General features: G+C 37.6%; 1 protein-coding gene across 1 annotated transcript in view; it reads left to right on the forward strand.

Annotated features, from left to right (window-relative positions):
- WWTR1 (WW domain containing transcription regulator 1) overlaps positions 1-16,864 on the forward strand; it is a 100,407-nt gene that overhangs the window by 59,714 nt on the left and 23,829 nt on the right. Inside the window, exon 2 of the mRNA XM_081956159.1 lies at positions 5,975-6,111. Within this exon, the coding sequence (XP_081812285.1) occupies positions 5,975-6,111 (137 nt within the window). The remainder of the gene's footprint in view (positions 1-5,974; positions 6,112-16,864) is intronic.

The following is a 16,864-nucleotide window of genomic DNA, read 5'->3' on the forward strand; positions in this document are numbered from 1 at the left end:
ACTTTTAAGAATACTTTAAAGAGAATTCACTTTTAAGTGAATTGTTTGGATGTAGTGAAAAATGACCCAGCTTTAAACGAGAATGCTGTAATTTATTCCAATTTTGTTTTGACCTTAAATATTAAATGCATTGATATAATTAATGCTAATTAATACAAACAGATAGTCATCTGTTGAGGGATACAATACAGTTATGCTGACTTTACCAATATTTGACCAGACAATTACCCAGACTGTTTGGGGGCAAAGGAAGAGAATCCATTGCTGAGAGCTGCATCTGGTGCTGGAGAAGAGAACTGCAAGCCATGTGCCCTGTCTTGTGTTCTTAAGAGAGCCAGGATCAACCTGTGACTCGAAAGTTTCTTTCTTGTAGCACCACAGTTTCTTGCTGTAATTGGTGGAACAATTTTTTGCCCCAACAAGGGAAGAAAGACATTACTATTGTAGCATAATCTGTAACATCAGATTAACTTAATTATAGAAAACAAAGGAATTCCTCAAACTCACACTAAGAAAGCAAACAAAAAAACAGTTCCAGCCCCCTCCATTTTTATCACCGCCCATCCCTGTTGCCCTGGGCTCTTTCGAAATGTTAAATGTTGCCCTTAGCCACCAAAAGGTTTCACCTGACTTAAGAAAGGATTTAGGGTGGCATGAACTCTATTGTTAAACAATTGCCAAAAATCTGCCAATCAAAGGAGAGAACAATACAATCTTCAGTCTTCTCAGACACTGTAATGTCTTGGGCTCAACCTGCCCAGCCTTGTTTCACTTTTTTTGTGTGTCTTTGATCTGCATGCAAATCTAGATGATGTTGTGAGCTCCTTCTTTCCAGTTTATCTCTCCTTTCAAAAAAGCAGAAATGCATCTCCCATTTTCATGGGATTGTGGTTTCCTTACATTTCAGCTTCACTTCAAGAGAAGGTACCTTAGGGCCTCTTTATTTTGGAGATAGTTGTTATCAAGCTCGTATGAAAGGACAAGAAGCAGATGGCAAGAATCTCCCTTTAGGGCAGGGCATCTCTGATGGCTATAATGGAAAGGGATGGAGGATTGACTGACAAAACAAATAAGGGGAAAACCAGGCTCTGCCGTTCCCTTCATTCTAATTTGGTGAACAAGAAAGCAACTGCTGCAACAGGGAGTGTTGTGACAAATGTGTTTCCCAAAAGAGTAGATAACACTTGGCACTGTGATATTTACAGCATGCCAGTAACAGGAGGGAAAATAGAGCATGGTTGGAAACAATAGATGCCTATTTCAGCGGCAGGCTTATTAAAATAAACAACTTCATTTGTTGTCACTGTCATTTCTTAGAAGAGGTCATTGCTTTGTTCATACATTGAAGTAATTCATACAGTTTTCATCTTAAATTACCAGTTTATCCAGTAAAAGAAATTTCCATTTAAATCTGAGTCTGATTTAGTCATTTATTAGATGTTCATCTTGCAGCTAACAAAATGAGGATCATATATGTATTTCATAGGTGTTAAGGTCATTGTACCTGGATGTGATAATAAAATAAATACATGTGCTCTTCACTTTTTGTACTGGTATGAAAATAGACCATATCGGATTATATCCAGTTACATTAGTTGAATTTAGTTCCCACTGATATCCATGTGAAGTTCATTTTAGTATTGATTTTACTGTGTCAAAATTTAGAAAAATGGAACTTGAATGTAATCCATAGGCTGGATTCACATGTTTCACTATGCCATAATATGTTTTGTCTGGTTTGTGATTACCACATAAATGAACCCTATGATTTATAAATCATACCTTGCAGGATGTGCAAGCTCTGCTAATTATGGCTTAGACAACAAAAAAAGCAGTGATGGCATAAAGTAGTATGGTATATGAATTAGATTCTAAGGTGGTTTAATTTTTATTATTTTCTTTGCTACAAAGAAAAAAACACACTTTTCCATATTTTTCCCTTCTTTCCCATATTTCCACTTTTTCCTTTCTTATATTTAAGTTCTCATTTCTTTAGACTGCAGTGTTCCATTACATGTCACAAGAAATGTATTTTGATGCCTTTTTATCAAAAACCACAGTTGATAAACTGTCCCATGTGACATTAGATTTTTGCACAATAAAGCATTTATTATTTAAAATGATTGGGATGTCATATAAACATTCTTCTTTTACTGATAAATTAGGATTATTATTTGATCATTATGTTGTCTTCCTATGTGAGAAAACCTTATTGTCCAATTTCAATATCTAATTTTCTGTTTGCATTTCAGTTTATTTCTATTTGAAATTTGCTGAAACAGTTTATTTCAACATTTTAAATCACTTCCATCTTAATAAATTATATTATTTAAGTGAGTCATATACTCTGTATGTCAGTCAAAACTTCAATGCCACATAGAGTTTATGCTGCTTAAAGTGCAAATAATCTAACTACTACACGCATAGAATTGCTGAACTGACTGGCAGATGTACAAAATTGTTAGTATATTTATTATTACAAGGGGTAGGAGTGATTTAAAACTGTCCAATTTTAATACTTAAACTGAAATGCATATACTGAAAGGACAAACTTGGGAAATGGGTCGATTTTCAAGTTTTTTTTTCCATTAAGGAAGAATAGTCAATTTTTAGAAATATTGATATATAATATTAAATTATTTTTATTTAATTATAATTTTCTATCTATATTTTTTACCCCATGCATGATTTTGTAAACATTGATCATATTTCTCTAAAATCTTTTTGTTATCCTTAAGACAGAATACTTTACATGTTGTTACCCTCCTTTTTTTTAGAAAGGAATTTGTTGAGATTCCAGTCTGCTCACTTTCAACAACTTTTCTACACTACAATATATGTTAAACTACAGCATTCATAGTTCCTGAATCTCTTGAACAATTGTGGGAGATGATAGCCAACATATGTAGAGGCATCAAATACATTTCAATATTTTGTTTATAGAAAACAAAAGAACTTAGATGTTTAGACAGCACAGAGTTGAAAAGAAGAGGAAAATGTTTAATAATATAGAAGAGAAACAAGCGCTGGAAAGCAAAACTAGAATTGAGAGAAACCTTGAAGACAGGAAATGACTCACTAGATGAAAGGGAGGGCAAGTGATACAGAAAAATTGAAAGTGGCTTTGGAGTTGCAGAGTCGAAAATCTGGGATAAAGGTGAAGCTAAATTTTCAGAGTTTTTAAAAGTTACATCAGAATCTGTGCCACTTCGTATGCTAACATTTTTATTATTTGTTTATTTATTTTCATTACCACCTTTATTATCTTTATTATTATTATTCATAAGAAAAAAATTAAAAGCATTCATTGTGCTTTTTTTAAAAAAAAAAAACCCAGTTGCCTGCAAGTTTACAAATATAATGATGAAGAAAAGAAAGAAAGCACAAGCAAAAATGAAGAGCAGTACAATGAATTTGTGATGGATGTCTTTTTGCTTGAGTAGACACAGGGCATTCCGATCGCTCCCTTCATCTTAAACAATAGGCAGAGCTAGAAGACTCTGACGGTACTTTCTATGGGAAGAGATAGTTCCACCTCCAGTTTTGGAATGCTAAGCTAGAAGGAAAACTCAAATTAAGCCCACCTGAGAAAGATAAAAATAAAAAATAGATACAAGTGGTAACTGAAATTGAATATGCCCCCCCCCCCATATCATGTTAAGGGCACAGTGCATAGGTGCTATTCTGCTGGTTCGCCCCAGTTCGCACAAACCAGTAGTGGGAAGCTCCACCCACCTGCCCAGAGGTCACCATGGACGCTCTGTGCATGCGCAGAAGTGCCTTGAGCAAAGTGACCGCGCACGCTCCCAGTTCCAAACCAATAGCAAAGGTAAGATGCCTGGCACAGTGCCTAGGTGGGCTGGGTGCCTTGTTTCTGATACAGAAAAAGGACCTTCATGGTATGGCCAGTATTAAGTTTTCTGCTGCAGTCAGACTTTCGGAATTCTGTAGTTTGGTAATATCCTGGAGAAAACCTAATTTTTTGCTAGGAGCTATTTTCTGTACAGGTAGACCTCAACTTACAACAGTTCATTTACTGAGTGTTCAAAGTTACAAACAGCCTTGAAAAAAAGGGCATGATAATTTTCACACGTAAGCCATTTCAGCATCCCAGGGTCACATGATCAAAATTAAGGTGCTTGGGAATTGAATCATACTTATGACCACTGCAATATCCTGGCTTGATATGAACACCTTTTATGAAATTTTGACAAGCAAAGTCAATGGGGAAGCCATATTCACTTAGCAACCGTGTTACTAACTTAAAAGCTGTTCTGATTCACATAACAACTGTGAAAAGAAAGGTTGTAAAATCAGGCAAATTTCACATAACAAATGTCTCGCTTAGCAACAGAAATGTTGGACTCAATTGTCATAAGTCCAGGACTACCTGAAGTACTTTACTGTTTACTGCTGTTACTACGAAACAAAATCATACCAATTTGAATGCCAAGTTTGTGAAGTACTCCAGACAGGGAGCAGAGCCAGATGAACTAATTTTACTTTGGGAGACAGGGACAAGAGCCATAGCCAGGGCAACAGTCAAATAAGTGGCCACTGCCTACAAGAGGCAGGCGAACATTTCAAGAGGGACCCTCCTTAGTTTCTTGGGCTGTAAAGGCAATGGGAGGAGAAATGTACTTTCAGATTTGCAATATTTTGCTAATGTACCTTAGAATAAAACAGAGCTTGTTCGTCTGGATGTATTACTTGTATGCACTATATTGATGTTGGCATGGTTTGGTTTTTTTTACATATCTATATGAAATCATGTATGCAACTAGTAGAAGCTCCTCAGGGTGCCAAAATAGAAAGAAGGCCTTGCTAAAACTCCAAGTGTGTAATTGAAACTAGCTGTTACAAGTAGCTAACTATATGTGTACCCAGGTTTGAAGGCAGATTGGAATTGAAATTTTGAAATTTCATTTTTCAATTTTTTTTTGAATTTTTTTCAGTTTGCATATTCCTATCTTTGTTTGCAAGACTACATCCAATAATACAAAGATATTCAAATGTAGCTGAGTAATTTCAATAGACAGATTGGTGGGTTCTTTGAAGAATAACCTTGTAGATAAATGCTGAATTTGGCATATTGTTTATTCATCTGAAAAACAGATATTTTATCAGGAGAATAGAATAATCTTTTCTGAGAGGAATTACCATCAGAGTTAGAGCTACCTCTGGAAGATTGGAAGGGAACTATCCCATTATAGAATTCATTGACTTTGCTATAGGAAAATAATGTAAAAAACAAGTTCAAGGGATATCTACATATTTGGAGACAGGAAATTCTAAAGCAAGGGTGCCAAACTTGCATCATCATGGCGGCGTCATGTGACAAATCAGGACTTTCCCCCCCTTTGCTAAACTGGGTAGGGCCAGAACGTGACACATCCAGTCTGCGGGCCACAAGTTTGACACTCCAGTTTTAAAGAAAAGGATTTGGAAAAGGAGAAATAATAAAATAATTAAGACATTTCAGGCTGTACGAAGACGGGTTAATTAATGCAATAAGAGTTAGTACTTTTAGGTAAATAGAAAATTAACTTTTGCAAGATTCAAGAATTCTCAGATGTCTCAAGAACTTCACCCTTGAATTTTTTTCAGAGTTTGCATATTCCTATCTTTGTTTGCAAGACTACATCCAATAATACAAAGATATTCAAATGTAGCTGAGTAATTTCAATAGACAGATTGATGGGGTTTTTTGGAGAATAACCTTGTAGATAAATGCTGAATTTGACATATTGTTTATTCATCTCAAAAACAGATATTTTATCAGGTCCGTGATGGTAGTAAAATAATATGACAGAAGAGTGAACAAATAGCAATTTTGGATACTTATATGTGTTAATATGATGATGCCAACAAAAAGTAGGGAGGCAGACTAATAGATAGCATAAACAAATGAGAAACATGTAATTAAAACTATGATTGGAACAATCTTAATAACTCCCAACTTTCTCTTTTGTAGCCACATAGAGAAAATTACAACTTGGCAAGATCCTCGAAAGACTATGACCCAGCCATTAAATCACATGAGCCATCATCCTTCAACCACTTCCACCCCAGTATCACAACGTTCAATGGCCATGTCGCAACCCAACCTCGGTGAGTAATAGGAAAAGGAACAAGAGTTCCAAATAATTGTGATCTTCTTCTAATCTCTTTTATTGACAAACAATATACTTGGTTGACTGTGCATAATGATGAATAAACTTTGGGGACTAAGTCCAACAATTAGAGTGAGTCAGAAAATACAGAAGCTTCTTGAAGAATATCCAAGATCCTTGTAGAAACCTTTTGGTCCTAGCAAGTTCTTGTTTGTTTAACTGTATCAAATATACTATTTCTTAAGGAAATTAATCTGTGAACATCTGTTTCACTTGTGTCTCATCTGGGAATGTCTTGTAGAGACATTTACAAGATTTAAAATGAATTTTGTTTTTGAAAAGTTAAGCTTGTGTTGTCTACTTGGTAGTTAACTATATTTAAAAGAAACCTTTATTTAACTCCAACTAACCTTAACTCCACACTTAATTGTAAATAACTCATATTAATACAATTGAAGCTACTTCTGTAAAGGCATGCATATAATTGTGCTGCATTTTTTATCATTGTAATTAAAAATTATGGTGAACTAGGATCTGAAATAGATATTTCAGCTCTGGCTAAGATGGAACCTGTTTATTTATTTGTTTGTTTATATTTCCTATTTTTACTGCCCATCTCCCTCAGATCTGTGGAGTAATTAATATCTATTATAATTCTAATACTAAATTGTGATTAAAACTGATAAGGAAAGGAAAGAGAAGAAGGAATAGGTATCTAAATATAAAGCGTGCAATTCCACCAAGTAGTCTTTCCCCAGCCATAGCTGGCAATACTACTGATACTACTGCTGCTCTGAATCCTGTTACATGTTCAAAATTAGATTTTTCTTTTCTTTTTGTGAGTCTGAGTTCCTAATCGCAAATTATATTTTCCCAGAACTTTGATAGTACATGTTAGTCCCAGACACTTAGCACCTTTATGTAGCCAAAGGAAAAAGAATGTTTTTGGTTCAAATTTGAAGCAGGTTTTTTTTTTACACCAGCCAATAAGCCCTGAAACCAGGCCTGCTGAGCCAACATTTTCCCAGACAACACAGATGGAATGGAAATTGGATAAGGAGACAGATGTAATAGCCTGGCAAAAATCTGTTCAAAAGCAGATTATATACTTCTGACTTTTGCCTTAAGATATTTAGGCAACAAAAATTGTATTGGAAAATGTGCCATGAACAAGGTGGAGACTAAAAGTTTTTCTATGTGTATTTTCTGGTCTGTTCTTATGTAGGTGTTTACTGTTGTGTTGCTTCCTAGTATGAGCTGGGAAATTTTTTTACCCCCTGAATGGCTTATCTAGTTTTACTTCACTTTTCCTATTGTATTTCAAGAAAGGGTACAAAACACCCTGGCAGGTGTTTTATTAGTAAAGATTTCTGATTAAATAGAACAAAGCGGAACAGTGTTTAACCAATTCTAGTTCTTCCATCTTTTTTGTGTCTGATCTTTGTGGTATATTGCTACAATGGCACAATAATTCATTTTTTTTAACTTGTATATGTTATTGAACTAAACTAAAAATGGCAACAATTCCCATCATTGGCAATACTGGCAGGTATGTTTCAGTCAGATTTGGAGGATCACAGATTCCCCTATCCCTGCTTTATTGGTTAAATGAGAAAAAGTTCTTCAACTTGTGTATGCATTGTAAGAATCTTATATCAATTTTGGGACTGTTTTACGTTAGGTCTAGAATTTCTCCTAATATGGTTAGACAGAAGGACTAGATTTCTAAACCACAAGGAGATTTAGGTTTCAAAGGGAACTTTCCAAATATTGCAATAAACAATTCAGTTGTTCTCATTCTGGTTATTTGCATTGTGGAAGTGCTTAAAGTTCTATCATTATGTTTTTTATTTATGCCTTACACAATATTCCAAAACATAGTGAGATTAATAAATGTTTCTGTGCACCTGGAGGCTTTATTCTTCTTCTCTCCCTCCCCCCTCCCCCTTAAAAATGAGAGATAAGTTAGATGACACCTCAGGGACATGTGTAGAATCATTTTCTGTTTTGCTGTATTTAATGCCAAGAGATAGCAGATAATTTTCATCAATCAACTCTACAAGAAAAGAATAGACCAGAAACCAAATGAAGTGCTTGAGGTTGTTTTATAGGTAAATCAGATATTCCCAACCTTTTAAAGGTCATAGGGGGAAAATGCTATCTATTTTGGGAATAATGCAGATAGTATAAAAAAGCTATCTTTCATATTTGGATTTTTAAGGGAAAAGGGAAAGAGTGTTTGTGGAGATTCTCAGACATCCAGCTCATAGTTGTCTCAAAGGTGCTTTCTAAAAAAGTAACTGGACTGTTCTTTCCTTGAGGAAGAAGAACAAAACCTTTTCTTCTTCTTCTTCAAGGAAAAAACAGCCCAGTTGCCTTTTGAAAAAGCGACTTTGGGATATTGACCAAGTGGTGACCAAGTTATTTTTGCTTGGATGGAGACATACTGTATATCATGTGTCTACCACAGTACATTTACAGTGTACTCTAATATAAGTTTCTTCAAGTTGATGAAAAATTATATACAGAGATAGGTAAGAGTACATCTTGGTGCTAAAAATTCCTCTATTCTGCTTCTCTGTTAACCTTAAACAGAGAAGCAGAATAGAGGAATTTTTAGCACCAAGATGTACTCTTTCAGGACAAGTTTATTTCCTTAAAGTAGATCCCTGTTTGATTGTTCTTCCAAAAGGAACATTAGGTGAGATCATCCGTGGTTTTGGGGTTGGATACCATCTGTACGCTGATGACACTCAGCTGTACATTTCCACCCCAAACCACCCCAACGAGGCTGTCGAAATGATGTCCCGGTGTTTGGAAGCCGTTCGGATCTGGATGGGGGACAACAGACTCAGGCTCAACCCCTCCAAGACAGAGTGGCTGTGGTTACCGGCGCCTCGGTTCAACCAGTGGACTCCATCGCTGGCCATAGGGGGCGAGCAACTGCCCCCTGTGGAACGGGCGCACAATTTGGGCATCCTCCTAGATGCCCGGCTGTCGATGGATGACCATGTGGCAGCCGTGGCAAGGGGGGCGTTCCACCAGGTTCGCCTGGTGCGCCAATTGCGCCCCCTATTGGACCGGGACGCCTTACGCACAGTCACTCATGCGCTGGTGACGTCTCGTCTGGACTACTGCAATGCTCTCTACATGGGGCTCCCCTTGAGATGCACCCGAAGACTACAGCTAGTTCAGAATGCGGCCGCGCGGGCTATCATGGGGAGTACTAGGTACTCCCACATAACACCTCTCCTGCGCGAGCTGCACTGGCTGCCTGTGGTTTTTCGGGTGCGTTTCAAGGTGTTGATTACCATCTTCAAAGTGCTCCATGGCACAGGACCTAGTTACCTGCGGGATCGCATCCTTCCGCATACATCCCTGCGACCAATTCGCTCTCACAGGGAGGGACTCCTCCGAGTGCCGTCCACCAAGCAATGCCAACGGGCGGCGCCTAGGAGTAGAGCCTTCTCTGTGATGGGCCCAACCCTCTGGAATGACCTCCCCCCCCCCCCGATATCAGAACTACTACCGACCTCCGCTCCTTCCGACAAAAACTTAAGACTCACCTGTTCCAATTAGCTGGCCTGGCCCATTTATAGTCCCATTTATACCTCCTGGCAAATATTTTACCCTGGGATAGTTTTTAGGGGTGTTTTTAATGTATTTTTAAAATTTTTAAATTTTAAATCTAACTTTAACTATTGTACAGTAAATTATTGCTACCTCCTCCAGCCACATCTATATTTATTTTATATTTATATTATGTATATTTACTGTTTTTAATATGTCTATACACCTCCCCGAGTCCCTTCTGGGAGAGGGCCGGTCTAGAAATCAAATAAAAGTTAAAAAGTTAAAGTTATTAGGAAAAATACTCTCCTGGATAAAACACCAAAGTAAACTAAGGTTCTGTCCTTCTTTCCTATCTTTTTAATTCAAATGTTCTTTCCTTTTGAATTTTTGTCCTTTTCTTAAATAGCCTCATTACCTTTGCTAGAAGTGAGAACTACTTGTTGCACAGAATTGTGAAGTTGCTTTGAAACGTTCTCTTTTGTTATGCACTTGTTAGTATCGCTGCTGCTATCATTGTATTACTTTTAGCAATACAGATATTCCCAAAATGGCTGGTGTGCAGTATCAAAATGCATTAATGAAATACAAATACAGAAACATAGGTCAACAAGATTTTCCCCACAGAGCTGTTTATAACAGATAGTCCTTAGGATCAATGGAAGATATTCCAGGTAGAAGATTGTCTGTGGGGTTGTTGTTTTTTTGTCTACCTCCATTTTTTCCCCACTTTTCCCTTCGGAGTGATATTAATCTGAGTGATGTAAATTTCATTATGCACTCTACATTTCTCAACTGTCTAATCAAGAGTTAAATTTACTGCACAAGGGCTGCAAAAGCTAGAAAAGGAGAGTTATTAAAATGAAATTGAATTCTTTAGTTCTAGAGACATCTTTGTAATTAATTTCAAAATAATAATAGAATCCAGATATTAGGGAAGGTTCCAACCTTTTGGAACAAGTGTTCAACCTGCATGCCACCTGCAACCCCAAATTTGTTGTCCCTAGTGTCTCCACAAATCACATCACAAAATTTGGAGGCAAAAATAGCTAGTTTTCATTAGCACACTTTTCAACAAATTAATTTTAAAGAGCCGCCTCTACATGTTTATAAGCTTTCAGCTCCTCCACAAAAAGGCTAAGAAAAAGAGATACTGTCCACCAGAAGGTTGCCTGACCTTGTTTTAAAATAACTTGTCCAAACCAGGTGATCTCCACATACACTATTGTATAGTTAACATCTTCTCTAACCAACCCAGCAGTTTGGCCTGCTGTATGCTGAGCAAAGGAACTATAATCTAATATAGCTGAAGAAATAAATCCTGGAAATGATAGACCTGGTAGAATTTTTACTTCTTTCCATCTCTAAAAGATCTAGCAACTAGAAGGACAAAATGTCTGTATTGTTCTTCTAGTTGTACTGCTTGTCTTGGTGTTTCTGGCATCTGAATGTGCCCCCTTCTGCTGCTTTACCTTTCCTCCCAAACTGGCAGGCACATTAAGACATGATCAGCTTCTTCAGTGCCATTGAAAAGGGATTCTTGGGTTATCTATCCCCTTCTTGGGATCCTTCCTGCTGGTTGACTGGAGAAACTGTAGATCTTATCTGTCTTTGCTGGACTGTGATTGACGAGAGGCAAATGGGAAAACTTGTCTGATGTTCAAACTTGACTCCAGACAAAGAAGGATCAAGGAAAGGAAGAGAACAGTCTGCTGTGGACTTGAAAACTCAGCTTGGGAGTCCAAGCTTAGGCCTAAGTTGCCAATCTTTTGACTTTTATCTTCATTAAAATATCTTCCCCTCTGCCTTCTACCCACGTAGTCAAACCTAGGCTCTGGGCCATTATTTCTTGGCAGGAGAAAGAAGAATTTGAGACCTGACACACCTAAGTAAATTGCAGTCAAATGGCTACTTAAAGTACAGGTACACAGAGGAAGGTCCCATTAATCAGCTCCATTTTTAAAAAATGAACAAAAAAAACAGTTTATTTTTGTCTTTTCTTGCTTATGTGTGCTGTAAGTACCATTTGCAGTGGGCTATTTGGACTTATGTGTCTGCTTTTTCTTTTCGTCCTTCCCATAAGAAACCTCAAAAATAAAACCTGTGCAACAGTTTTAAAAAATCAACTTCTTTACCTTACTATATTATTAGGCATATAAGCTGACTCTGGTGTATTTGTCATATGTCCAAGGTGAGAAAACCAAGGCCGGAGATGATACTTGCTACAGCCTCTGGAGAGGAGACATCCCCTTAGTGAAATTGGGTTGCAAAAGCTATTTTTCTTTCAAATTGTACTGCATTATTCAGTACCCTAAAATTAATAGACAGGCGCCAGCTGGGATTTGAAATATTAATGTAATTTTTTTGGAGAAGCAAATGTAATTGATAAAAGAGAAGATGGAAGTGTAAGGCTTATCCACAAGTGCTTCTGTCTATTTGAGTAGACATGTATAAGATTGCTCTGTCAGACCTCAATTTAGCATAAGCAGGAAACAGGTGAACTGCAGAAGGGTCGCGGACTAAAATAGCTTGGCCCCATTACTCCCTGCCTCTCATCCACCCTCCTTCCCTCCTTCTGTTTTGTGGCCTCCTGACCAACTTATATATGGTGCCATTCAGTTAAACATATTTTGTGAAAATTCAAGGAGCTGGCATTATACCTCTCCCTCTCTCTGTGTTTGTGTGCACATGTGTGTGTGTGTTTCGCCCGGGATTTAAGCACAAAGGCCCAGAAGTGTTGTTAAATTTTAGTTACCCAAGATCAAGGTATGAATTAGTTCTTAGTGGACTATATGTTTTTTTTTCTTTATCATTCTTTTCAAACCTGAACAAAAAGTTTTCTACTGACTTAGGACTTAGGGTTTTTTATTTAATACTTTACAGATTTTTGGACCACTGTGTACTCTCAACTGGAAAGCAGTATTTTTGCTGACCTTGTTGGAAGACTAATGCTGTTTCTGGGAAATAAGTGAAACAGGCAGTTCTTTGTTGGCAAGAGCAAAGAGAAAGAGAGGAGAGGGAGACTGCTCCCCCCCTTCCCTTTCATAATGCCGTGACTAAGTCAGAAGTGTAATGTGGCTGGATTTTCTTCCTATCTCTGCATACATATGTTTTTCATCAGACTGCTTTGCATGACACTTGATGCTCTCGAGTTTGCAACAAACTGGAGTAGGGATGAAATATATAAATAGGGACTAGTCCAGTGGTGGGTTGCAAATATTTTTACTACTGGTTCGCGTGCTTGTGCAATGCTTCTGCGCATGCGCAGAAGTGTCCCGGCGGGTGAGCCGTATCTCCCACCGCTGCTACTGCCGGTTTGGCCGAACAGGGCCGAATCAGGAGCAACCCACCACTGGATTAGTTCACTACTGACTCGAGATCCTAATAAAACCTACTGGAGTTTTTAATATTGAACTACAATTTCCAGAGTTTATAGCAATACTTTTAAAGCTGCTCAGTGCTGAAAGTTGCAGAATATCAAAAGCACAATAACAAAATCATTATTCAGGGTTTATTCCTTCAGTAAACTATTATAATTTATCAGTATTTATGCCTCATTATTCTCGTTGGTGTCTTCCCACTTAGAAGCATGTTCAGGAAAATCTTGTGCTGTCCTAGCCTGTAGACAGTTTATGAGAATATGAGTCAGAAAAACAAATTACAACAGATAGTGAAGCCTTTTGTAATAGGTGGCAAATGAAATATTTAGAGGAAAAATACAAACCACTCTGACCCCAGTCTGATAATTTTCAGATTTGTTGGACTTCAGCTGGGTGGGAATGATAGGAATTCAATAAATCTGGAGGTCATAAGAATTATATTGAATTCTTTTTTAATGGTTAAGATACGATTTTCTGTTAGATTCTTGAATAATAGGCAACATTACCCCCCTTTTCCGGAGGAATTTTGCAGGATTTGCCAGGATTGGACATCACAATACCCAATCCAAACCTGGCTAATCCCACAAAACCTCCTAAAACAACAGTTCAGGTAAGACCAACTGTCATTTTCCGGAGGAATTTTGCAGGATTAGCCAGAATTGGATTGGGTATTGTGATGTCCAATCCTGGCTAATCCCGCAAAACCTCCTAAAACAACAGTTCAGGTAAGACCAACTGTCATTTTAGTGACATATTAGTAGCTAAGTTTAGATTTTACAGCAATCTAAGGACCCAGAGACATGACTCACAGAAGTCCCCTAAAAAGCTATTATGTGATCTACTGCCATTTTGAAGCAAGATGCACATAAAAACTAGAATATTAAGCCATAAATAGGTGTGATGCAGGTTTTGTTTTACAATCCTTTAAATTCTCCCCGAACCATGGGGAAACTCCTCCAGAACTTCCTTTCCCCTTCAGTTTTTACATCAACATCTTTCTCAATAGTTTACGTACGTACGTACGTACGTATGTATGTAAAAATTTTATAGCATGCTCAGTAGGGGCATCTATGGGGATGTCAAAAAACCAACATGGTGGCTGGAACCGCCCAACTGAAACTTCACTCCTCCTCCCCACAGAGAGAGAGAGAGAGAGAGAGAGAGAGAGAGAGAGAGAGAGAGAGAATATATGTATACACAAATCACAAATAGAGACAGAAATGTAGCAAACATTTATCACCCACAATAATAGAGGAGCCACAAAGAAGAAGGGGTCAACCTATTCTCCAAAGCACCGGAAGGCAGGACAAGAAGTAATGGATGGAAACTAATCAAGGAGAGAACCAACCTAGAAATCAGGAAAAATTTCCTGACCGTTAGAACAATTGACCATAGAATGACTTGCCTCCAGAAGTTGTGGGTGCTCCATCAACGGATGTTTTTAAGAAGAGATTGGACAGCCATTTGTCTGAAATGGTATAGAGTTAGAGTTTGTTATTCTTATATTTTCCTTGCACTAACGTTGCTGCATTACTGTATATTTTCCATCCTATATTGGAGTTTTCTATTTATTTCCCCTATGTTGAAAAAGAAATTTCAAGTTAAATTAAACTATTCTAAATTATGAGGGGGTGGTGGTAGGAAAACTACAATTGGTGTAATTAATATCAATGATGTAAAAAATAGGAACTATAAAGAAATGATGACAACGCTGAAAAATAATTGGTATAATGTAACAGCGGTTTTGAAAGTATATGATTCAGATATTCATATCATTACAGTATTCACAGATGGCCTGATTTCCATTTACTGCAGCACAAAGCCAAAAACACAGTGGCCGTTTGTGGAGGAAAAGGCACTCTTTGTTTAAATGGTATAGACAGATTTCCTAGGGAAAAAGTTTGCAAAAAGCCAGCTGCGAATTTTTCTTCCTTTTGCTGTAATGAAAGCAGAGAAGATTCAGATTAGGTTTCTTGCTTTGAATTTATTACTCTCTCACTACTTTTGAAACATGAAATAAAGGGACACAAAGTTCACCAATAATAAATAACCACCTGTGTCCCTTCATGATGTATTCCTGTATTTCCATTCCTTTTCTTATTCTGTAGCCTGTTAACCCATGCATTTGAGTTGCTTAGGTGGGCATTGTCTAATTTTGATCTGGAGGCCCACTTCCCCCCAAAATTTCCCCTGGCCTTAACCTCTGCCATCTGATCAACCATAGTGATCAGAAATCCACACCTTCGTATCAGGGGTCGTGAACCAAAAACCAGGTAGGGCCAGGGCAAAAATGAATTTTTATTTAATTAAATCTCAGAGCAAATTTAATTGGTATTAATTTAATTAGTAAAGCTAATATGAACACTCCCCACATATTTAATAATTTGCCTACTCTGCAATAAAAAAATTAACAGTTAGGTAACATTCTGGGACCTGTCTCAAAGCTGCTCTTTCAAAAAGGAACTGGACTTTGTTTTTCCTTGAAGACCTTTTGCTTCTCATCCAAGAAGCTTCTTCAGTTTGGAGTGGTGGAGAATGGAAGGATTTATATTCCTTGCAATCATCTGGTGGTTAGCAGTCTTTCTGGGAGTCATTGAGGTCACTTGGAGGTTTGTCTACACCCTCAAGGTATAGTGCGAATGGGTGTGGAACCTTCTTGGAACTGCTGAAAGGGTTGTGCTGTAAACAGGAGATAAGTGGTGATGTATCCCTCCCCATCTGTAGAAAGAGGGCTGTTCAGTCTTAATGTAGATGGACTCTTTGACCCTTCTTTCAGACTGGTCCTTTCTGTCCAGAATGTGGAATTTGCGGTGTTCAAAAGAATGAACTTGGTCTTTCAAATGCAGATGGATTGCTGAATCTTGTCCTGATAGGATTGTCTTCCTATGTTGTGCCATGTGTTTATGAAATGGTTGTTCTGTTTCTGCCATGTACAGATCTGCACATGTCTCACTGCATTGTAATGCATATATCATATTGCTCAGTTTGTGTCTGGGTGTTTTAGCCCTGGGATGGACAAGCTTTTGCCCTAGTGTATTTTTGGGTTTAAAGTGTAAATGCTTTGATTGAAAATCCTGAGCTTTTCAGATATTCCTGCAATTCATGTTATAGGAGATGCGAAATGTCTTCAAGGAAAAGATGAAAAAGCCTTTTGAAAAAGCACCTTTAAGACAACCATGACCTGAATGACTGAGAATTTCAATTCTGGGGCCTGGCTTAAATTCTGCAGCCAGAAGTTGGTAATCCTTAATAGCAAAATATCTGCTTATCACCACTCTGGAATCCCATCGGGGCTCAAATGTTGTGCTTGCCAGAGAGTACCATGCTTCATTTACCAGCTCTGTCAATCTGTATAGGAACAGATCCGCCACAAGATAGGGTGTATGTATGTGAGGGATCCTCAAACCCAAGATCAGATCCAGACTCTGAAGTCTAGGGGAATATGGGCTATCTAGGATTTTAAGAAAATTTAGACTAGTGCAGCAGAATGTTACATTCAGCTTGTATGAAATTAAGATATTATTACTGAACTATTTTGGGACAAGCATATGGCAGATTAATTCTCCAATTGTGGATATTCTTAGTTAACAGAGAGCTATTTGTGTATATAAGGCCATAATGTCCTCCAAACACTGTTAGTAACGTTTAAGATGTTCTCTGTGGTGTAGTGCATAAACTTTGACTTTATGGCTTACAATTTAATTTGCTTTTAGAGACATAAATTGAACGCTGACTTCTGTTTCATTTGCAAAGTGGTGGCCGGGGATAGCACAGTTCAGAAAATATTTCCTAAATTGGCTC

This window comes from Natrix helvetica, assembly GCF_964273705.1.
Source record: "Natrix helvetica genome assembly, chromosome: 5".
NCBI lineage: Eukaryota > Metazoa > Chordata > Lepidosauria > Squamata > Natricidae > Natrix > Natrix helvetica.